Raw genomic sequence first — 23,685 nt, 5'->3', positions numbered from 1 at the left:
GGCCCACAGTGGAGGATAGGCCCCACCCCCTAATTACACTCATTACGTCCAGCTCCATTATAGTATCCCTACCATCAGTGGAGAAAACTAAAGGACTTGTGATGATGTCATCACAGGTCCTGTACATCTAGTAAAGGAACTGCACAAAGAATGGTGTAGTTCTTAGGTTAGCTAGGAGCATCTGCTGGGACCTGTGATGACATAATCTTCAGCATCACAGGTCCTGTACATCTAGTAAAGGAACTGCACAGAGCATGGTGGGGCTAAGAATGGGGTATGGGGGCCCAATTTAGATTCTTGCTATGGGGCCCAGTGTCTTCTATGTATGCCCCTGCCTGGAGAATGAAAGTAACAGATCAGTTTTAACCACATACTGTAGGGAACGCTGTAAAAACAAAACCCATAAGAGCTCACGCACACGAACGTATTTTATTTCCGTTTCCGTTCCATTTTTTTACAGGTCCGTATGAGGAACCATTCACTTCAATGGGTCCGCAAAAAAAAAAACGGAAATTATTCCATGTGCATTTCGTTTCCATATGTCCGCATGTCCATTCCACAAAAAAATAAAACATGTCCTATTCTTGCCTGTTTTGCGGACAAGGACAGGCATTGTTAAAATGGATCCGCAAAAATAAAATAAATGCAATACGGATGTCATCAGGTTTTTTTTGTGGATCCGTGTTTTGCAGACCACAAAATACATACGGTCATGTGCATGAGCCCTAAGGCAAAATGCGGATCCAGAAAAAATACAGATGACGTCTGTGTGACATCTGCGTTTTTTGCGGATCCAATTGTAACAAGCCTATTCTTGTCCACAAAACGGACAAAAATAGGATATACTCTATATTTTTAGCAAGGCTACGGAACGGACATACGGATGCGGACAGCACACGTTTTGCTGTCCGCATTTTTTGCGGACTCATTAAAATGAATCCAATCCGCAAAAAAAAAACGGAACGGACACGGAAACAATATACATTCGTGTGAATGTAGCCTAAACCTGTGGTGGAGTTGTTTTTTTCCAATTCCACCCCATTTGAAATTTTTTTCCAGCTTCCTACTACATATGGGCCATTAGAGTGTACAACTTGTTCCGCAAAAAACAGGCCCTCATACAGCTACGTGAACGGAAAATAAAAAAAAACTCTGGAGGTGAAAGGGTTAATTTTTGTGTAGCAAGTGTGGGGTTAAAATGCTCAGCAGCAGTTTGCCCATACAGCACTTTATGACTACAAAGGGGGCACTGGTACATGGATTTGCAGGGGCACCAAGTCTGTCTGAATTATCAGTCTATGGCCAGGTAGTATCTGCTCTTTATTCCTCAACAGGGGTGCTTAGTATTGGGCACTATGGCACATTCCACCTTAGTAATTGCACAGTAGTAAACCAGTGTTAGTAAATGAGCCCGCTGTTCGGTTTTCTGCAGGTCATGATTAATCTAGCTGATAATAAATGTAAACTTTGTACTATAGATTCCACAAAACGCGCTGCCTCGGATGGTTTACTTTCTTTAGAAGATGAAGTGTTGGAATTGTGGCCATGAACCTCCTAAAGAAAAGGCCAGGTTCTGCAGTATGTGTAAAAAATCCATGCGACCACCGGCCCCTATCAGTACAGCAATCCAAGGTAAAACGCACTGTTTTTTTAGATTATTAATATTTAATTAAGGGTGCGTTCACTTGACATGGTCAAATTGGGGTTTCAGCAATGTGTAGATAAAAATCTGGATTTTGCCTCAATTTTGTTTAAGAACACAATTTGATCACAGAGTGTGAACACACCCTGATGTTATTGTGTCCTCGCTGGCTTGTAAAATGTAAAAAAAAAAACAACCTCCTTTTGTTACTTGCTAGGTGTTGTTTTTTTGTCCAAAGGCAATAACTTAAGTCACATTGTTTACACATGATTGAAGCACAACTTTCAGTTGTGGCCTTAGGCTGGTTTCATACGGGCGTTGCGGGAAAATGTGCGGGTGCGTTGCGGGAACACCCGCGATTTTTCCGCGCAAGTGCAAAGCATTGTAATGCGTTTTGCTCTCGCGTGAGAAAAATCACGCATGTTTGGTACCCAAATCCGAACTTCTTCACAGAAGTTCGGGCTTGGGTTAGGTGTTGTGTAGATGTTATTATTTTCCCTTATAACATGGTTATAAGGGAAAATAATAGCATTCTTAATACAGAATGCTTAGTAGGTGATCAATTGAGGGTTAAAAAAAATAAAAAAATTAACTCACCTTCTCCTCTTGTTCGCGTAGTTCCCGGTCTCTTCTTTACTTCTTTCATGATGAGCTGTGGGCTAAAGGACCTTTGGTGACGTCAGATCACATGCTCCAATCACATGGAGTTACAAAGAAGTTGCTGTGGGAGGGGGGGCTGTTCAAACATTTTCTGTGGTCCCGGTCATTTCTAGTTACGTCACTGCGATCGTTCATCCCTATAGGGCCCGTTTATCCCTATAGGGCAATAATTGGGAACTATCTTTCATACCAACACTCATTGGCCAGTGTAAATGGACCTTTACCTCTAAGTATGAGAAGTTGTTACAAGCTCTATGTGTTGAAGCATGTTTTCAGAAAAAAATTAAATGCTTCAAAAGTGTCTCAAAATTAAAATACAAATTGCAGTATTTTCCACTTTAAAGAGCACCTTTTCTGTAGAATATGCCAATATAATTAGACTTTTCGGTATTAAAGTTTAAAAAAACTTTTACTGGACTTGCTTAGATGTCCTACATTTCTGTGGCTCCATGCTTAGACAGCAGCATTGTACTGCCTGAGTATGCGCTACAGGTACTGATTGACTGACTGAGGCTTTCTTTCACCCCCAGTCAGTCTCTAGAGCCGGCTGACATGTCACTCTCTGACTGGCTGAAGGTGAAGGCTGCCACTCAGCTCACCTTAAAGGGGTTGTCTGCTTTTTTCTATTGATGACCTTTACTCGGGATGCGTCGTCCATATCAGATCGGCGGGGTTGATCAGCTGTTTGAAAGACCCCAGCGTCCGTACGAGCCCTGTCTTTTCTTCATTGTTTACCTGCTCCCTGTCAACACTGCAGCAGAGCGCAGGTGTAATTACAACTATAGCGTCCCATTTACTTCAATAGGACTGCTTCTTCTAGTCGAGGAAAGAGCCGTCCCATAGAAGGGAATGGGACGCTGTTTGTAATTACACCTGCTCACCGCTGCGATGCCGACGGCGAGCAGGTAAACAGGTGAATAGGAGGCAGTACTCATATGAGGGCTTCTTTCTCCTCATACAGCTAATCAGGAGGGGGTGCCGGGAGTTGGACCCCCGCCAATCTGATATTGAGGACCTGTCCCGAGGATAGGTCATCAATATAAATAAAGTGGACAACCCCTTTAGGGTCTATCCCTTTCTCTTGCCAGACATCTTTATTGGTAGAGGGGGCATGGCCTAATGACAGCGATACAGATGAATATAGAGAGATGAGCACTTCCACAATGGAAGCGCTCATCTAGCCCTGCTGCCGGTAAGAAGGGGCCCCCTCCTGCTCTGGGCCCCTGTGCAACCGAACTAGCTCATGCGGTATGTCCACCCCTGATCTTGGGAGTCGTAGTTTACCACAGCTGGAGTGCCGGAGGTTAGCCGTCACAGGCCTAGGAAGTTGTCCTATTTGGGGTTAAGCAAGTGGTCACCCTAGTCCCTCTTCTAGGCTGGGAAGCAGGATGCGTATATGCTGTCTATATCTATGGATTTGAAAGGTTGTGTTTCCATTAGCCCTATTAACAGTGACGGATTTTTTTTGGGATATTGCAACTAATAGCTTGTTCCTGGCACCTCTTTGATTGAAACTGACATCTGAACTTTGCCACGCTTGGATGAGTCTTTGCAGTTATGGATTACAGTCCTGTGTGCCTCTTAGGCCTCTTTCACACGGGCGTTGCGGGAAAAGGTGCGGGTCCGTTGCGGGAACATGCACGATTTTTCCGCGCGAGTGCAAAACATTGTAATGCGTTTTGCACTCGTGTGAGAAAAATCGGCATGTTTTTATTTCACTTGCTCGCGCAGCCCGGCTTCTCTTCTGTCTTCTTTTTTGCTGTGTGCAGGAAAAGGACCTGTGGTGACGTCACTCCGGTCATTCACATGATCCATCACCATGGTAAAAGATCATGTGACGGACCATGTGATGACCGGAGTGACGTCACCACAGGTCCTTTTCCTGCACACAGTAAAAAAGAAGACAGAAAAGAAGCCGGGCTGCGCGAGCAAGTGGATTAAGGTGAGTTAAATTTAATTTTATTTTTTTAACCCCTCCAGCGCTATTGTACTATGCATTCTGTATTAAGAATGCTATTATTTTCCCTTATAACCATGTTATAAGGGAAAATAATACAATTTACCCAGCACCTAACCCAAACCCGAACTTCTGTAAAGTACCAAACATGCCGATTTTTCTCACACGAGTGCAAAACGCATTACAATGTTTTGCACTCGCGTGGAAAAATCGCGCATTTTCCCGCAACGCACCCGCACCTTTTCCCGCAAAGCCCGTGTGAAAGAGGCCTAAGAGGCACACAGGACTGTAATCCATAACTGCAAAGACTCACCCAAGCGTGGCAAAGTTCAGATGTCAGTTTCAATCAAAGAGGTGCCAGGAACAAGCTATTAGTAGCAATATCCCAAAAAAATTCCATTCAGCTTTTTCAGACAGTCTCAGTCACTGTTAATAGGGCTAATGGAAACACCACCTTTCAAATCCATAGATATAGACAGCATATACGCATCCTGCTTCCCAGCCTAGAAGAGGGACTAGGGTGACCACTTGCTTAACCCCAAATAGGACAACATCCTAGGCCTGTGACGGCTAACCTCCGGCACTCCAGCTGTGGTAAACTACGACTCCCAAGGGGTGGACATACCGCATGAGCTAGTTCGGTTGCACAGGGGCCCAGAGCAGGAGGGGGTCCCTTCTTACCGGCAGCAGGGCTAGATGAGCGCTTCCATTGTGGAAGTGCTCATCTCTCTATATTCATCTGTTTGAAATCTCTTTTTATTAGACAAACAAAGATCATCAATTAGTATATAATACAATATAGTGTGTGTCACATCTCAATCAAATCTAGGCATAAATCATCAAAGGCATTGCCTAACAATACAGGCTAGGATGGGACAACCACTCATATAGGGCTAAGCTGTCCTTCAGGTGATTGATCTTACAACACAAATGTAAATAACATCAGTTACATACCAATAAGGGGGTAACAGCCCCAACAGTGTGTCAACCCAGGGTACAATCTGCATCCCGCTCAGGAACAGGAATGAAGCTAAGACTGCTCATATTATCTAAGACATGGTACGAACAGACTTTGACTGGATATCTCCAGAGGTGGTCTCAAGGAAGGGTCGGGGGAGGGTGGGGAAGAGGAGATGAAGGGTTCTACACATTCGTTAGAGGAAGTAGCTACCATCCCACATTCCTAATCAGATTCCCACTGCCGAGAGTTGAGAAGGCTTGCTCTATAGTTTAACCAGGGTTGCCAGAGCTGCAAAAATCTATCTCTGCTGTGATACGTCCAACCTATCAATTCCTCCATTTGGCACATCTGGTGAACCCTGTCCCGCCACATATCTAATGTTGGTGGATCAACTGATCTCCACTTTACTGGGATTAAGAGTTTTGCGGCCATAAGCAGGTGCGTGGCCAGATTATTTTTCCCCGGGCGAAAATCTGGGGTGGGTAACCAGAGTAGAACCAGCAGAGCTGAGAGCCTCAGGGTCGTTGCGCAGATCTTGTTCATAGCGCATTCAACATCTGCCCAGAAAGATCGGATGGCAGGACAGAACCACCAGATGTGAGACAGGGAACCATTGGCGGCCGCACACCTCCAGCAAAGATCAGTGGGGAGCAGCTTTATTTTAAAAAGGTACTCAGGAGTTCTGTACCATCGTAACGCTATCTTAACAGAGTTTTCTTGAATTTTTATGCATTTGGAGAAACCGTGCGAGGATTTTTGGATCCACTTACTGTCAGTGTCAAACTCAAGGTGGAGTTCTCTTTCCCACTCAGCAACCCATGGCGGCAAGTTAGAGTCTCCCCCACTGAGGATCTGTCTATAAATGAGGGTGGTACATTTATGGGGCAGGCTTGGCAATAAAACGTAATTCTCTAACCACGTCGGGTCAGGTAATGGGATGAACTTAGAGGTCATAAACTGCCTACAGATATTCTCAAAGTCATTCCTTTGAATGAAGTCCTTACCAGGAGCTGGATCACCTGAGAGGGCAGTATAGAAGCCGAAAGAGGCCTGGATCCCTTTAATATCTCCTAATTTGTGACGTGACAATGATAGCCAAATGCCCGATGGAGATTTAATTTGTGGGAACATTAGTGTGGGAATAACTGAAATAGGAGCCAAGGGAGAAATCTTGTCCTGAGTAGAGGTTAATACCATTGATTTGTGGCAGACATGAAGCATCCCTCTGGTAAGTTCGCTTTCTACTTTAGTCCCTTCTCCTGCCCTCTCAGGTATCCACAGCCTGTGAAACGATTCCTTGCCCAACAGGGCCAATTCTAAGTCTACATGCATACAGTGAATCTCTTGTCTGGTCAATCTAAGCCACCTTTCTAAACTACAGGGAGTGCAGAATTATTAGGCAAGTTGTATTTTTGAGGATTAATTTTATTATTGAACAACAACCATGTTCTCAATGAACCCAAAAAACTCATTAATATCAAAGCTAAATATTTTTGGAAGTAGTTTTTAGTTTGTTTTTAGTTTTAGCTATTTTAGGGGGATATCTGTGTGCGCAGGTGACTATTACTGTGCATAATTATTAGGCAACTTAACAAAAAACAAATATATACCCATTTAAATTATTTATTTTTACTAGTGAAACCAATATAACATCTCAACATTCACAAATATACATTTCTGACATTCAAAAACAAAACAAAAACCAATATAGCCACCTTTCTTTGCAAGGACACTCAAAAGCCTGCCATCCATGGATTCTGTCAGTGTTTTGATCTGTTCACCATCAACATTGCGTGCAGCAGCAACCACAGCCTCCCAGACACTGTTCAGAGAGGTGTACTGTTTTCCCTCCTTGTAAATCTCACATTTGATGATGGACCACAGGTTCTCAATGGGGTTCAGATCAGGTGAACAAGGAAGCCATGTCATTAGATTTTCTTCTTTTATACCCTTTCTTGCCAGCCACGCTGTGGAGTACTTGGACGCGTGTGATGGAGCATTGTCCTGCATGAAAATCATGTTTTTCTTGAAGGATGCAGACTTCTTCCTGTACCACTGCTTGAAGAAGGTGTCTTCCAGAAACTGGCAGTAGGACTGGGAGTTGAGCTTGACTCCATCCTCAACCCGAAAAGGCCCCACAAGCTCATCTTTGATGATACCAGCCCAAACCAGTACTCCACCTCCACCTTGCTGGCGTCTGAGTCGGACTGGAGCTCTCTGCCCTTTACCAATCCAGCCATGGGCCCATCCATCTGGCCCATCAAGACTCACTCTCATTTCATCAGTCCATAAAACCTTAGAAAAATCAGTCTTGAGATATTTCTTGGCCCAGTCTTGACGTTTCAGCTTGTGCGTCTTGTTCAGTGGTGGTCGTCTTTCAGCCTTTCTTACCTTGGCCATGTCTCTGAGTATTGCACACCTTGTGCTTTTGGGCACTCCAGTGATGTTGCAGCTCTGAAATATGGCCAAACTGGTGGCAAGTGGCATCTTGGCAGCTGCACGCTTGACTTTTCTCAGTTCATGGGCAGTTATTTTGCGCCTTGGTTTTTCCACACACTTCTTGCGACCCTGTTGACTATTTTGAATGAAACGCTTGATTGTTCGATGATCACGCTTCAGAAGCTTTGCAATTTTAAGAGTGCTGCATCCCTCTGCAAGATATCTCACTATTTTTGACTTTTCTGAGCCTGTCAAGTCCTTCTTTTGACCCATTTTGCCAAAGGAAAGGAAGTTGCCTACTAATTATGCACATCTGATATAGGGTGTTGATGTCATTAGACCACACCCCTTCTCATTACAGAGATGCACATCACCTAATATGCTTAATTGGTAGTAGGCTTTCGAGCCTATACAGCTTGGAGTAAGACAACATGCATAAAGAGGATGATGTGGTCAAAATACTCATTTGCCTAATAATTCTGCACACAGTGTAATGGCCTGTATGTAGGTCGATAAGTCCGGAAGGGAAATACCCCCATGTTTCTTCCTTCGGGAAAGAAGACGAAAGGACATTCTAGGGCGACCCTTATCCCATAAATATCTGCTCATGATGGATTGCAGTTTATTAATGAAACTAACTGGGACTAAAATGGGAAGGGCTCTTAAGGTGTACATTACCAGCTGCAGAATGTAAGTGTTGAGGACATTTTTTCTACCTAGCCAGGTAAGAAAAGGAGAGCCGCTCTTTGAGAGAATGGAAGTGACTTTGGATAGTAGCGGGGGGAAATTAAGACTAAACAGCAATTTGGGGTCCATCGGGATCAACACCCCCAAATATTTTATTGCTTGTATAGGCCATTTGAATGGTGTGAGGGCCTTAACCTTAGTACGTACGGCAGCCGGAAGGGAAATGCCCAAGGCCTCCGACTTATCAAAATTTATCTTAAAGTTTGATATGATCCCAAAAGATTCGAATACCTGCATAACCTCCGGCAGAGCCTCTTTAGGGTTTTTCATCAAGAGCAGTAAATCGTCCACGAAGGCAGCCATCTTGTGGGTGTAGCTACCTAATTTCACCCCTTTGATCATGGGGGATTGGCGAAACTTAAGTAGAAGCGTCTCTAGGGTGAGTACAAATAAGGTGGGGGACAATGGACATCACTGACGGGTACCATTATTAATTTGGAAGGCGTTCGATAGGGTGCCGTTGACCAGTACTCTCGCAGATGGTGCAGAGTACAAAGTGTAGATAGCTCTAATGAAGTCTTCGGGAAAGCCAAAGGCATTTAGTACTTTACTCATATAGGCCCAGCTGACCCTATCGAACGCCTTATCCACGTCTGTGCCTAAGAGCACAAGAGGGGACTTAGATTTGATGGCGTGGGTGATCGCATGTATCACTCTACTGATATTATGCCTGCCCTCTCTGCCTGCAACAAACCCTACTTGTTCTTCACCCACCCAGCCCAGAAAGCAACCTCGATATCCTACTATTAAGCAATTTAGCCCACCATTTCAGATCAGTATTCAGCAGCGAAATCGGCCTGTAACTTCCACAGGCCTCTTTATCCTTTCCTTCTTTATGGATAATTGTTATGTGTGCCTCCTGGGCTTGAGGGGTCAAAGAACCACCCATGAGGAGGAGGTTACATACTTCAACAAAATGGGGGATTAAAATGTCTTTGTACTTTTTGTAATAGGAGATTGGAAACCCATCAGGCCCGGGACTCTTGCCAGAAGGAATAGATACTAGAACCTTGTCTACCTCTTCTATTGTCAACGGCTGAAGCAGCTGGTGCATGTCATCCGCGGATAGTCTCGGGAAATTGATGGAGCTAAGAAACTCCGATGTGCGTTCATTGATTTGCTGTCTGGTGAGGGGTACTGGGAGGTTATACAAGGTCGAATAGAAGGAGCAAAACTCCTGAGCTATCGCTGGGGTATTAATAAGTCGGGGGCCCGAGGCTGATTTGATGGCTTGAATAAAGGACTTGTTCCTTTGGCCCTTAATAAGGTTGGAGACTAGTTTGGAGCCCCTATTCCCGTGAAGGTATTGTTTAAAACGCAAGGTCCTCCGTGCCCTAGCCGCTCGGATGTTCAAAAGGTCAGTGACCTTATGCCTCAAACACCGAAGTGACACCAAGACCTCATCTGTTCTTGTTTTCTTGTGAAGAATTTCAAGTGTGGAGATCTGCTGAAGGAGGGAGTCTAACTGTTTCTGTCTACGTCTCTTGGCACTAGAGCCTAGGCTGATAAGTTCCCCTCTGACCACAACCTTATGTGCCTCCCAGAGTGTTGTGCCATTAGCGAGATCCCCAGCATTCTCTTGAAAGTAGTTTAAGACATTGCTCAACGGCCTTCCTATGAGGTTCCTCTTCCAGGAGCGTCTCATTTAACCTCCAGACCCAGGATCTCGGAGGTAGGGCGTGGATTCTCACCCCCACACTCACCGGCGCATGGTCAGAAACGACTATGTTCCCTATTCTGGCCTCAGTAACCGAGGACAGCAGGTGGTTAGCAAAGAAAATATAATCCAGACGCTGATATGAATTATGCGTCCGTGAGTGGAAAGTGTAATCTTTTTCCTCAGGATGGAGGAGGCGCCAGACATCCGAGACCCCTAAGTCCCTGAGGGTGATAAGTAGAGTTGAGCGAACACCTGGATGTTCGGGTTCGAGAAGTTCGGCCGAACTTCCCGGAAATGTTCGGGTTCGGGATCCGAACCCGACCCGAACTTTGTCCCGAACCCGAACCCCATTGAAGTCAATGGGGACCCGAACTTTTGGGCACTAAAAAGGCTGTAAAACAGCCCAGGAAAGAGCTAGAGGGCTGCAAAAGGCAGCAACATGTAGGTAAATCCCCTGCAAACAAATGTGGATAGGGAAATGAATTAAAATAAAAATAAAAAAAATAAAAATTAACCAATATCAATTGGACATAGGTCCCATAGCAGAGAATCTGGCTTCACGTCAGCAGAGAATCAGTCTCTTCATGCCATAGCAAAGAATCTGGCTTCATGTCAGCAGAGAATCAGTCTCTTCATGCCATAGCAGAGAATCTGGCTTCATGTCAGCACAGAATCAGTCTTCATGTCATAGCAGAGAATCAGGCTTCACATCACCCACCACTGGAACAGGCCACTGTCACACATTTAGGCCCCGGCACCCAGACAGAGGAGAGAGGTCCCGTAACAGAGAATCTGGCCTTATGTCAGCACAGAATCTGTCTTCATGTCATAGCAGAGAATCAGGCTTCACGTCACCCACCACTGGAACAGGCCACTGTCACACATTTAGGCCCCGGCACCCAGGCAGAGGAGAGAGGTCCCGTAACAGAGAATCTGGCCTTATGTCAGCACAGAATCAGTCTTCATGTCATAGCAGAGAATCAGGCTTCACGTCACCCACCACTGGAACAGGCCACTGTCACACATTTAGGCGGAGAAGAAGAGAAAAAAAAGGAGGGGGGGTTAATCTCTATTCTTCCCAAGGGAAGTTTTGAGAGTTTCCAGCGGGGCGCCAGAGGAAGGATTTGAAAACTGTGTTTGTATTTGCCAAGGGCAAAGAGATGTTATATATTTCAGTATTTTTGATATTGGAGGGATATTAGGCAGCCAGGGGTAAACAAACCATCAGGGGAGGTCCCCTAATGGAGAGGATATAGGCACAGAAGGTAGAGCAAAACGTTTTTTACCCCTATGCACGGCGCCACCATCCCTTGGATCAGCAATATATACAGAAGATAAAAGCAATTTGTTTTATCAGATAAATTCTGAGTTTTTTTGTGTGTTTAAAATACAAATATCACTGGCATATATATTCTCATCGGTTCAGGTAGTGGTTATGATGTCATGTAAAATATATATTAGATATACTATATATATTAAAAATGCTGTATATATTAAAAACAATTTTCACACACTTCACCCAGGAGGTACCGGATGGGATAATCACAAAACACCCACCGGATCACCTCCTGCGCCTGGGTCGCCTATAAGATCCCACGGAATGACAGCAGTCCAGTCGAGCTTCTTGTCAATCGACTTTTATTCAAACCAGAGGGTAGGGTGAAGGTATCTTGCTCTACGCGTTTCGGGATATACAGGACCCCTTCATCAGGAGCATATGACATCATACATCTTTTGGGGGGTATAAATACACAAACTGTTTGTGGAAATTTCTGGTGCGTTCCAGGGTGAACCGCAAACCGGAAGTCACTTTAGAACCAGAATAGACATAGAAAATATATATGAAGAGAATATTCTAAATCGATAATTAACAAAATAAAATAAAAAACAACGAGAGGCCTGGTCATAGGGTCCTAGCAATCTTAACAAAACAAAAATAAAGATATATAGATATAAGAAAAGAGTTTCCCTATATATCGCCCGAATCGAGTCCTTTTGTATAAGGAGATCGTCACTTCCGGTGCGTTCCATGCTGGAACGCACACCGGAAGTGACGTTCCGATATCAGCCAATAGCTAAGATCCAGTACGGCTTGTGCCTAGTGTAACACAAATCGGAAGTGACGCCAAGGTCCCTGTACGGACGGCAAGACAAATTTCATGCTAAAATAACCAAAAACTGCATTCTACTACTACTAAAATTGCATTGTATTTTATTGCCTATATGTTGCGATCTGCATAGAACAATATGTGCATATATGAGAAGATGCCGCTCCCGGTTCGTTCCATGCTGGAACGCAAACCGGAAGTGACGTTTTCCAGCGCTTTTTGGCGCTCTTTTCCACAAACAGTTTGTGTATTTATACCCCCCAAAAGATGTATGATGTCATATGCTCCTGATGAAGGGGTCCTGTATACCCCGAAACGCGTAGAGCAAGATACCTTCACCCTACCCTGTGGTTTGAATAAAAGTCGATTGACAAGAAGCTCGACTGGACTGCTGTTATTCCGTGGGATCTTATAGGTGACCCAGGCGCAGGAGGTGATCCGGTGGGTGTTTTGTGATTATCCCATCCGGTACCTCCTGGGTGAAGTGAGTGAAAATTGTTTTTAATATATACAGCATTTTTAATATATATAGTATATCTAATATATATTTTACATGACATCATAACCACTACCTGAACCGATGAGAATATATATGCCAGTGACTTGTAATTTGTATTTTAAACACACAAAAAAACTCTGAATTTATCTGATAAAACAAATTGCTTTTATCTTCTGTATATATTGCTGATCCAAGGGATGGTGGCGCCGTGCATAGGGGTAAAAAACGTTTTGTTTTACCTTCTGTGCCTATACACATTTAGGCCCCGGCACCCAGACAGAGGAGAGGTTCATTCAACTTTGGGTTGCCCCGCAATATAATGGTAAAAAGAAATTAAAAATAGTATTGAATGAGGAAGTGCCCTGGAGTAGAATAATATATTGTTAAGGGGAGGTAGTTAATATCTAATCTGCACAAGGGATGGACAGGTCCTGTGGGATCCATGCCTGGTTCATTTTTATGAACGTCAGCTTGTCCACATTGGCTGTAGACAGGCGGCTGCGTTTGTCTGTAATGACGCCCCCTGCCGTGCTGAATACACGTTCAGACAAAACGCTGGCCGCCGGGCAGGCCAGCACCTCCAAGGCATAAAAGGCTAGCTCTGGCCACGTGGACAATTTGGAGACCTAGAAGTTGAATGGGGCCGAACCATCAGTCAGTACGTGGAGGGGTGTGCACAGGTACTGTTCCACCATGTTAGTGAAATGTTGCCTCCTGCTAACACGTTCCGTATCAGGTGGTGGTGCACTTAGCTGTGGCGTGTTGACAAAACTTTTCCACATCTCTGCCATGCTAACCCTGCCCTCAGAGGAGCTGGGCGTGACACAGCTGCGTTGGCGACCTCTTGCTCCTCCTCTGCCTTCGCCTTGGGCTTCCACTGGTTCCCCTGTGACATTTGGGAATGCTCTCAGTAGCGCGTCTACCAATGTGCGCTTGTACTCGCGCATCTTCCTATCACGCTCCAGTGTAGGAAGTAAGGTGGGCACATTGTCTTTGTACCGGGGATCCAGCAGGGTGGCAACCCAGTAGTCCGCACACGTTAAAATGTGGGCAACTCTGCTGTCGTTGCGCAGGCACTGCAGCATGTAGTCGCTCATGTGTGCCAGGCTGCCCAGAGGTAAGGACAAGCTGTCCTCTGTGGGAGGCGTATCGTCATCATCCTGTGTTTCCCCCCAGCCACGCACCAGTGATGGGCCCGAGCTGCTTTGGGTGCCACCCCGCTGTGAACATGCTTCATCCTCATCCTCCTCCACCTCCTCCTCATCCTCGTCCTCCTCGTCCTCCAGTAGTGGGCCCTGTCTGGCCACATTTGTACCTGGCCTCTGGTGTTGCAAAAAACCTCCCTCTGAGTCACTTCGAAGAGACTGGCCTGAAAGTGCTAAAAATGACCCCTCTTCCTCCTCTTCCTCCTGGGCCACCTCCTCTTCCATCATCGCCCTAAGTGTTTTCTCAAGGAGACATAGAAGTGGTATTGTAACGCTGATAACGGCGTCATCGCCACTGGCCATGTTGGTGGAGTACTCGAAACAGCGCAACAGGGCACACAGGTCTCGCATGGAGGCCCGGTCATTGGTGGTGAAGTGGGTCTGATCCGCAGTGCGACTGACCCGTGCGTGCTGCAGCTGAAACTCCACTATGGCCTGTTGCTGCTCGCACAGTCTGTCCAGCATATGCAAGGTGGAGTTCCACCTGGTGGGCACGTCGCATATGAGGCGGTGAGCGGGAAGGCCGAAGTTACGCTGTAGCGCAGACAGGCGAGCAGCGGCAGGGTGTGAACGCCGGAAGCGCGAACAGACGGCCCGCACTTTATGCAGCAGCTCTGACATGTCGGGGTAGTTGCGAATGAACTTCTGCACCACCAAATTCAGCACATGCGCCAGGCAAGGGATGTGCGTCAAACCGCCTAGTCCCAGAGCTGCAACGAGATTTTGCCCATTATCGCACACCACCAGGCCGGGCTTGAGGCTCACCGGCAGCAACCACTCGTCGGTCTGTTGTTCTATACCCCGCCACAACTCCTGTGCGGTGTGGGGCCTGTCCCCCAAACATATGAGTTTCAGAATGGCCTGCTGACGTTTACCCCGTGCTGTGCTGAAGTTGGTGGTGAAGGTGTGTGGCTGACTGGATGAGCAGGTGGAAGAAGAGGAGGAGGAAGCTGAGTAGGAGGAGGAGGAGACAGAAGGCAAAGAATGTTGCCCTGCGATCCTTGGCGGCGGAAGGACGTGCGCCAAACAGCTCTCCGCCTGGGGCCCAGCCGCCACAACATTTACCCAGTGTGCAGTTAGGGAGATATAGCGTCCCTGGCCTTGCTTACTGGTCCACGTATCTGTGGTTAGGTGGACCTTGCCACAGATGGCGTTGCGCAGTGCACACTTGATTTTATCGGACACTTGTTTGTGCAGGGAAGGCACGGCTCTCTTGGAGAAGTAGTGGCGGCTGGGAACAACATACTGTGGGACAGCAAGTGACATGAGCTGTTTGAAGCTGTGTGTGTCCACCAGCCTAAATGACAGCATTTCATAGGCCAGTAGTTTAGAAATGCTGGCATTCAGGGCCAGGGATCGAGGGTGGCTAGGTGAGAATTTACGCTTTCTCTCAAATGTTTGTGAGATGGAGAGCTGAACGCTGCCGTGTGACATGGTTGAGATGCTTGGTGACGCAGGTGGTGGTGTTGGTGGTACATCCCATGTTTGCTGGGCGGCAGGTGCCAACGTTCCTCCAGAGGCGGAGGAAGAGGCCGAGGCGGCGGCAGCAGCAGCAGAAGAGGCCGAGGCGGCAGCAGCAGAAGAGGTAGCAGGGGGAGCCTGAGTGACTTCCTTGTTTTTAAGGTGTTTACTCCACTGCAGTTCATGCTTTGCATGCAGGTGCCTGGTCATGCAGGTTGTGCTAAGGTTCAGAACGTTAATGCCTCGCTTCAGGCTCTGATGGCACAGCGTGCAAACCACTCGGGTCTTGTCGTCAGCACATTGTTTGAAGAAGTGCCATGCCAGGGAACTCCTTGAAGCTGCCTTTGGGGTGCTCGGTCCCAGATGGCGGCGGTCAGTAGCAGGCGGAGTCTCTTGGCGGCGGGTGTTCTGATTTTGCCCACTGCTCCCTCTTTTGCTACGCTGTTGGCTCGGTCTCACCACTGCCTCTTCCTCCGAACTGTGAAAGTCAGTGGCACGACCTTCATTCCATGTGGGGTCTAGGACCTCATCGTCCCCTGCATCGTCTTCCACCCAGTCTTGATCCCTGACCTCCTGTTCAGTCTGCACACTGCAGAAAGACGCAGCAGTTGGCACCTGTGTTTCGTCATCATCAGAGACGTGCTGAGGTGGTATTCCCATGTCCTCATCATCAGGAAAAATAAGCTGTTGTGCGTTAGTGCATTCTATCTCTTCCACCCCTGGCGAAGGGCTAGGTGGATGCCCTTGGGAAACCCTGGCAGCAGAGTCTTCAAACAGCATAAGAGACTGCTGCATAACTTGAGGCTCAGACTGTTTCCCTGATATGCATGGGGGTGATGTGACAGACCGATGGGCTTGGTTTTCATGCGCCATCTGTGCGCTTTCTGCAGAAGACTGGGTGGGAGATAATGTGAACGTGCTGGATCCACTGTCGGCCACCCAATTGACTAATGCCTGTACCTGCTCAGGCCTTACCATCCTTAGAACGGCATTGGGCCCCACCAAATATCGCTGTAAATTCTGCTGGCTACTGGGACCTGAGGTAGTTGGTTCACTAGGACGTGTGGCTGTGGCAGAACGGCCATGTCCTCTCCCAGCACCAGAGGGTCCACTAACACCACCACGACCATGTTCACGTCCGCGTCCGCGTCCCTTATTAGATGTTTTCCTCATTGTTCCTGTTCACCACAATTTTGAGAATGGCAAATTTGGGAATGCTTTTTCAACCCAGAACAAAAAGTCTGCTTTTACGGTCACTACAAATAACTTGACCAGCTAAAACTGTGCAGATTTGGTTGAATAGAGATGTGAGACCTGTTTTTTTTTGCGCTGTGTGACAGTTATAGGTTTAATCACAGAATGACACTTCTATCAGTACGCTAGCGTGTGTCTTAGGTTTTTCTGAATGACACTATCATTACCTTCAATGTATGATTTTCTTTTTGGGATAGATTTCAAGTAGGCCTCAAATACCACAAACTAGTTATTTTCAGAATGGCAAATTTGGGAATGCTTTTTCAACCCAGAACAAAAAGTCTGCTTTTACGGTCACTACAAATAACTTGACCAGCTAAAACTGTGCAGATTTGGTTGAATAGAGATGTGAGACCTGTTTTTTTTGCGCTGTGTGACAGTTATAGGTTTAATCACAGAATGACACTTCTATCAGCACGCTAGCGTGTGTCTTAGGTTTTTCTGAATGACACTATCAATACCTTCAATGTAAGATTTTCTTTTTGGGATAGATTTCAAGTAGGCCTCAAATACCACAAACTAGTTATTTTCAGAATGGCAAATTTGGGAATGCTTTTTCAACCCAGAACAAAAAGTCTGCTTTTACGGTCACTACAAATAACTTGACCAGCTAAAACTGTACAGATTTGGTTGAATAGAGATGTGAGACCTGTTTTTTTTTGCGCTGTGTGACAGTTATAGGTTTAATCACAGAATGACACTTCTATCAGCACGCTAGCGTGTGTCTTAGGTTTTTCTGAATGACACTATCAATACCTTCAATGTAAGATTTTCTTTTTGGGATAGATTTCAAGTAGGCCTCAAATACCACAAACTAGTTATTTTCAGAATGGCAAATTTGGGAATGCTTTTTCAACCCAGAACAAAAAGTCTGCTTTTACGGTCACTACAAATAAATTGACCAGCTAAAACTGTGCAGATTTGGTTGAATAGAGATGTGAGACCTGTTTTTTTTTGCGCTGTGTGACAGTTATAGGTTTAATCACAGAATGACACTTCTATCAGCACGCTAGCGTGTGTCTTAGGTTTTTCTGAATGACACTATCAATACCTTCAATGTAAGATTTTCTTTTTGGGATAGATTTCAAGTAGGCCTCAAATACCACAAACTAGTTATTTTCAGAATGGCAAATTTGGGAATGCTTTTTCAACCCAGAACAAAAAGTCTGCTTTTACGGTCACTACAAATAACTTGACCAGCTAAAACTGTGCAGATTTGGTTGAATAGAAATGTCAGGTCTATTTTTTAGGCGCTGGGTGACAGGCTCAACTTGCCCCTGATGTAATATATGGCCAAAAAATAACCACACTGTTGATGGTTAAATGCACTTGTGTGACACAGGCTCAGCCTGCACCAGATGTAGTATATGGCCAAAAAATAATCAGACTGTTGATGGTTAAATGCACTTGGGTGACACAGGCTCAGCCTGCACCAGATGTAGTATATGGCCAAAAAATAATCAGACTGTTGATGGTTAAATGCACTTGGGTGACACAGGCTCAGCCTGCAGCTGATGTAGGATATAGCACAAAATAACCACACTATCGATGGTTAAATACACTTGGGTGACACAGGCTCAGCCTGCAGCTGATGTAGTATATGGCCAAAAAATAATCAGACTGTTGATGGTTAAATGCACTTGGGTGACACAGGCTCAGCCTGCAGCTGATGTAGGATATAGCACAAAATAACCACACTATCGATGGTTAAATACACTTCGGTGACACAGGCTCAGCCTGCAGCTGATGTAGTATATGGCCAAAAAATAACCAGACTGCTGATGGTTAAATGCACTTCGGTGACACAGGCTCAGCCTGCAGCTGATGTAGGATATAGCACAAAATAACCACACTATCGATGGTTAAATACACTTGGTGATAGCTCGTGCTGGCGCACCACAAGTCACAAAATGGCCGCCGATCACCCCAGAAAAAAAGTGATCTAAAAACGCTCTGGGCAGCCTAAAAAAAGTGAGCAAGTCAATAATAGCACTTCAATGATCCACAGCTGCAGATCGATCACAGAATGAAGTCTTTTGGAGGAGTTAATCTGCCTAATCTCGCCCTAACGTCGCAGCTGCAACCTCTCCCTATACTGATCATAGCAGAGTGACGTGCGGCGCTACGTGACTCCAGCTTAAATAGAGGCTGGGTCACATGGTGCACTGGCCAATCACAGCCATGCCAATAGTAGGCATGGCTGTGATGGCCTCTTGGGCCAAGTAGTATGACGCTTGTTGATTGGCTGCTTTGCAGCCTTTCAAAAAGCGCCAAGAAAGCGCCGAACACCGAACCCGAACCTGGACTTTTACGAAAATGTTCGGGTTCGGGTCCGTGTCACGGACACCCCAAAATTCGATACTATACAGTTCGGGTTCGCTCATCCCTAGTGATAAGCAGTCTCCTCAGCTGTCTCCTAGAAGTAGGGCGACCTGTAGAGGTCGAGTCTGTGGAAGGGTCAAGTGTGAGGTTAAGGTCTCCCCCCATGATGAGGTATCCCTCCTTAAATGTTTTTAGGGTCTTCAAAGTGTGGAGCAGCCAATTGAACTGCCCACTGTTTGGAGCATACAGGTTCACCAGTGTAAACATAGTGTTTGCTACTTTACCTTTCAAAAATAGGAAGCGCCCATCAGGGTCAGCTAGTTTGGACGCCAAAGTAAAAAGAAAATTTTGTCCTAGGGCTATGGAAACTCCTCTGGCTGCTGAGGAATAGGAGGCATGATACCATACAGGAAAATGTTTGTTTACGGTTTTGGGTATGTGTAAGTGTCTAAAATGGGTCTCCTGCAAAAGCACTAAGTCAGCTCCCTCCTTTCGGAGCAAATGATAAATTTGACTCCTTTTCTGCGGAGTGTTCATACCATTCACATTAAAAGACAGTACTTTCAAGTCAGACATGTTAATAATGGGTGGTCCTGAGCAGATAGGCTAGAAGGCCAGGCGAGGGGGAGACACGGGGCAACAAATAAAACACGAAATATGAACATGACAGCTGATGAAGGTATTGAAGGCAGATACTGTATAGGTAATATCTACCTAGGGGGTCACAGACCCCGACAGGGGGGAATTAGTGTGTAAACACCCAAGAACCAGGTCCCACACACTAAGCCCAACGCAGGGAAACAGACCGTAGACATATGAAAGGCTATGTAGAGCAGGAGCGTGGTATATGAAACAAGCTCTCTGAAATACTGCATAGTGTCACCGCCGCAAGCGCAAATAAGACCAGGGTGACTGGACCCCATATGCGATCAACAAAAAGCGGTCAGGCGGCGCACACTATACTAAAGATAGCGGTCTGGTGATAAAACAAAAAATAGAGCAAGGGGGGAAGGAAAAGAAAGCAAAAAAGGAAGGGGGGGATGGAAAAGGGAGGAAAAAGCAAGTGGGGCTAAAATCAACAGCATGGAGATCAAGGAAATTAGACTAATATAACACACAAAGGGGGCAATGGAGGGGTAGTTAGGCAGGAGACATAGAACCTGAATCCTGCAAGGCTGAGACGCAGCAGCCGCTGCAATCCCAATGGCGGTGGGCCCCGGAGTCCCGAATCAGATAGATCTCAGAAAACTCCTGTGAGAAGCAAATTAGGGGATCCTTTTCTTCGGAAATCTCTTCTTTTGCGTAAAGCGCCAACCCTCCGTCTGCGGCAAACTTGGAAGGTCCGTTATCGGGTTGCAAGGAAGCCATGATTGAATGTCCAGGGCTTCTGATCCCAAGTCCTCCGGGAGTCTCGCCGTGTGCTGTTTTCCTCTTATGGAGGTGCTAAGGCCGAAAGGAAACAGCCATCTGACCGGTAATTTCTTATCTCTCAACAGCGTGGTTAATGGGCGCAGGTTCCTGCGCTTGGCTAACATGCTCGCCGCCAGGTCTTGAAACAAAAGCACCTTTTGGCCATCCAGGGAGACATCACCCTTCTCCCTAGCCGCTCTCAGAACGGCTGCAGTGTCCAAAAAGTTCATGAGGGCACAGACAACGTCTCTGGGCGGTTCACCCGCAGCCGGTTTGGGCCTAAGAGCTCTATGAGCTCTCTCAATGACAATGGCGGCGGCCTGCTCTTCACCTATTAGGGAGGCAAACAGACAGCGTACAGTATCGGTCAGGTCCTCCGCTTGTACCGTCTCAGGTATTCCTCTCAGGCGGAAGTTTTTTCTCCGTCCCCTATTTTCCTGGTCCTCCAGGTTCAGGAAAGCTGTGTTAATCATCTTGGACATAGCCGTCAGGTGATTTTCACGCAGCCCCATTCACTTCTATGGGGACTGCGTTGCGTCAAAAACGCACAATATAGAGCATGCTGCGATTTTCATGCAACGCATAAGTGATGCGTGAAAATCACAGCTCATGTGCACAGCCCCATAGAAATGAATGGGTCAGGATTCAGTGCGGGTGGAATGCGTTCACCTCACGCATTGCACCCGCGCGGAATACTCGCCCGTGTGAAAGGGGCCTTATTTACTAATGTACTGCTTGTATATAATGTTTGATGTGCAGTGATTTATATTATATGAGGTATATCTTAACTGTTTTATATATAATGCACTCTCTACAGAGGATACAAACAAGAATTCGATACTTCTGTCTGAGATTGAAATGGAGCCTGGGAAAGAACTGGTATTAGATGAAAGCAAAATACCTGCCTGTATCGAGCCAGCAAGTATAGCTGAGCGTGAGCCTCCATCACTGGGAGACACTGGTCCACCAAGCAAGAAAAGGAAGGTGAGTAACTTTATTTAGTATTTAACCACTCAAGGACCACAGGTTTATACCCCCCTAGTGACCAGGCCCTTTTTTTACAAATCGGCCCTTCACAACTTTAACGGTTTATTGCTCGGTCATGCAACATGGCACCCAAATGAATTTTACCTCCTTTTCTTCCCACAAATACAGCTTTCTTTTGGTGGTATTTGATTGCTGCTGAGATTTTTCGTTTTTCTGATATTAATCAAAATAGACCGCAATTTTCTCAAAAAAAGTGTATTTTTATCTTTCTCTGGTTAAATTGTTCAAATATAATTACATTTCTATACAAGTTTGTGTCGGAATTTATTGTGCTACATGTCTTTGATAAAAAAAAATCCAAGTGTATATTTATTGGGTTGCGCAAAAGTTATAGCGTTTACAAACTATGGTACAAAAATGTGAATTTCCGCATTTTGAAGCAGCTCCGACTTTCTGAGCACCTGTCATGTTTCTTGAGGTGCTAAAATGCCAGAATAGTATAAATACCCCCCAAATTACCCCATTTTAGAAAGAAGACACCCCAAAGTATTCCGTGAGGGGCATGGCGAGTTCATAGAAGATTTTTTTTTTTGGCACAAGTTAGCAGAAATTGATTTTAATTTTTTTTTCTTACAAAGTCTCATATTCCACTAACTTGTGACAAAAAATAAAATTTACATGAACTCGCCATGCCCCTCACTGAATACCTTGGGGTGTCTTCTTTCCAAAATGGGGTCACTTGTGGGGTATTTATACTGCCCTGCCATTTTAGGGGGCCCTAAAGCGTGAGAAGTAGTTTGGAATTCAAATGGGTAAAAATGCCCTGTGAAATCCTAAAGGTACTCATTGGAATTTGGGCCCCTTTGTGCACCTAGGCTGCAAAAAAGTGTCACATATGTGGCATCGTCGTACTCAGAAGAAGTAGAGCAATGTGTTTTGGCATGTATTTTTACATATACCCATACTGTGTGTGAGAAATATTTCTGTAAATGACAACTTAAAAAAAAAATATATATACAAAGTTGTCAATTTACAGAGATATTTCTCTCACCTGGCATGGGTATATGTAAAAATACACACCAAAACACATTGCCCTACTTCTTCTGAGTACGGCAATACCACATGTGTGACACTTTTTTGCAGCTTAGGTGCACAAAGGGGCCCAAATTTCAATGAGTACCTTTAGGATTTCACAGGGCATTTTTTACGCATTTGAATTCCAAACTACTTCTCACGCTTTAGGGCCCCTAAAATGCCAGGGCAGTATAAATACCACACAAGTGACCCCATTTTGGAAAGAAGACACCCCAAGGTATTCTGTGAGGGGCATGGCGAGTTCATGTAAAAAAAAAAAATTTGTCACAAGTTTGTGGAATATGAGACTTTGTAAGAAAAAAAAAAAAAAATCATTTTCCGCTAATTTGTGCCAAAACAAAAAAATCTATGAACTCGCCATGCCCCTCACGGGTCACTTGTGGGGTATTTATACTGCCCTGGCATTTTAGGGGCCCTAAAGCGTGAGAAGTAGTTTGGAATCCAAAGGCTGCAAAAAAGTGTCACATGTGGTATCGCCGTACTCAGAAGAAGTAGGGCAATGTGTTTTGGGGTGTATTTTTACATATACCCATGCTGGGTGAGAAATATCTCTGTAAATTGACAACTTTGTATAAAAAAAAATTAAAAAGTTGTCATTTACAGAGATATTTCTCACACACAGGATGGGTATGTGTGAAAAGACACCCCAAAACACATTGCCCTACTTCTCCCGAGTACGGCGATACCACATGTGTGACACTTTTTTGCAGCCTAGGTGCGCAAAGGGGCCCAAATTCCAATGAGTACCTTTTAGGAGGGCATTTTTAGACATTTGGATTCCAGACTTCTTCTCACGCTTTTGGGCCTTTAAAATGCCAGGGCAGTATAAATACAGAACAAATATTGGTAGAAGGACGTTAAAAGGGAGCAAAAATAATAATAAGTTTATTAGTGCTTTAATGGGGATAGGGGTGAAAACCTACAATAATCATAGGACATAGAATCAAAACCGTCTATCCAGATTGTACAACCTATTAATGTATTGGCAGGGATCCTCCCAACTATGGTGTGTTGGAGGCCCACTGATCTCTTCCTGGAATTTTAGGAAGGATCCCGTTCTCCCAGCCTTACTGTAGAGAACAAAACTCCTGAATTAAATAAAGACACCTTCTTATACCAGCGTCTGGTGCGGCGGGACACTAAATAGGGAGCCAACATCTGGTCATTGAAGTCCACCCCTCCCATGTGAAGGTTAGTCGTGGACAGAGGGGTTTCTCAATGACTCCAGTTGCCCTTTAAATTTGGACAGTCGTGTCTACGTGAATGGTGGACAGAAGG

The 23,685-nt window shown here is 45.5% G+C and overlaps 1 protein-coding gene across 1 annotated transcript in view; it reads left to right on the top strand.

The window, feature by feature from the left end:
- Positions 1 to 23,685, top strand: part of LOC121005804 (E3 ubiquitin-protein ligase RNF213-like) — a 407,639-nt gene that overhangs the window by 5,962 nt on the left and 377,992 nt on the right. The window contains exons 2-3 of the mRNA XM_040438594.1: positions 1,479 to 1,632; positions 21,143 to 21,309. Of these exons, the coding sequence (XP_040294528.1) occupies positions 1,524 to 1,632; positions 21,143 to 21,309 (276 nt within the window). The 5' untranslated portion in view covers positions 1,479 to 1,523. The remainder of the gene's footprint in view (positions 1 to 1,478; positions 1,633 to 21,142; positions 21,310 to 23,685) is intronic.

The sequence above is a fragment of the Bufo bufo genome, chromosome 1 (assembly GCF_905171765.1).
Source record: "Bufo bufo chromosome 1, aBufBuf1.1, whole genome shotgun sequence".
Classification (NCBI taxonomy): domain Eukaryota; kingdom Metazoa; phylum Chordata; class Amphibia; order Anura; family Bufonidae; genus Bufo; species Bufo bufo.
This window is presented reverse-complemented; position numbering and strand designations above follow the sequence as displayed.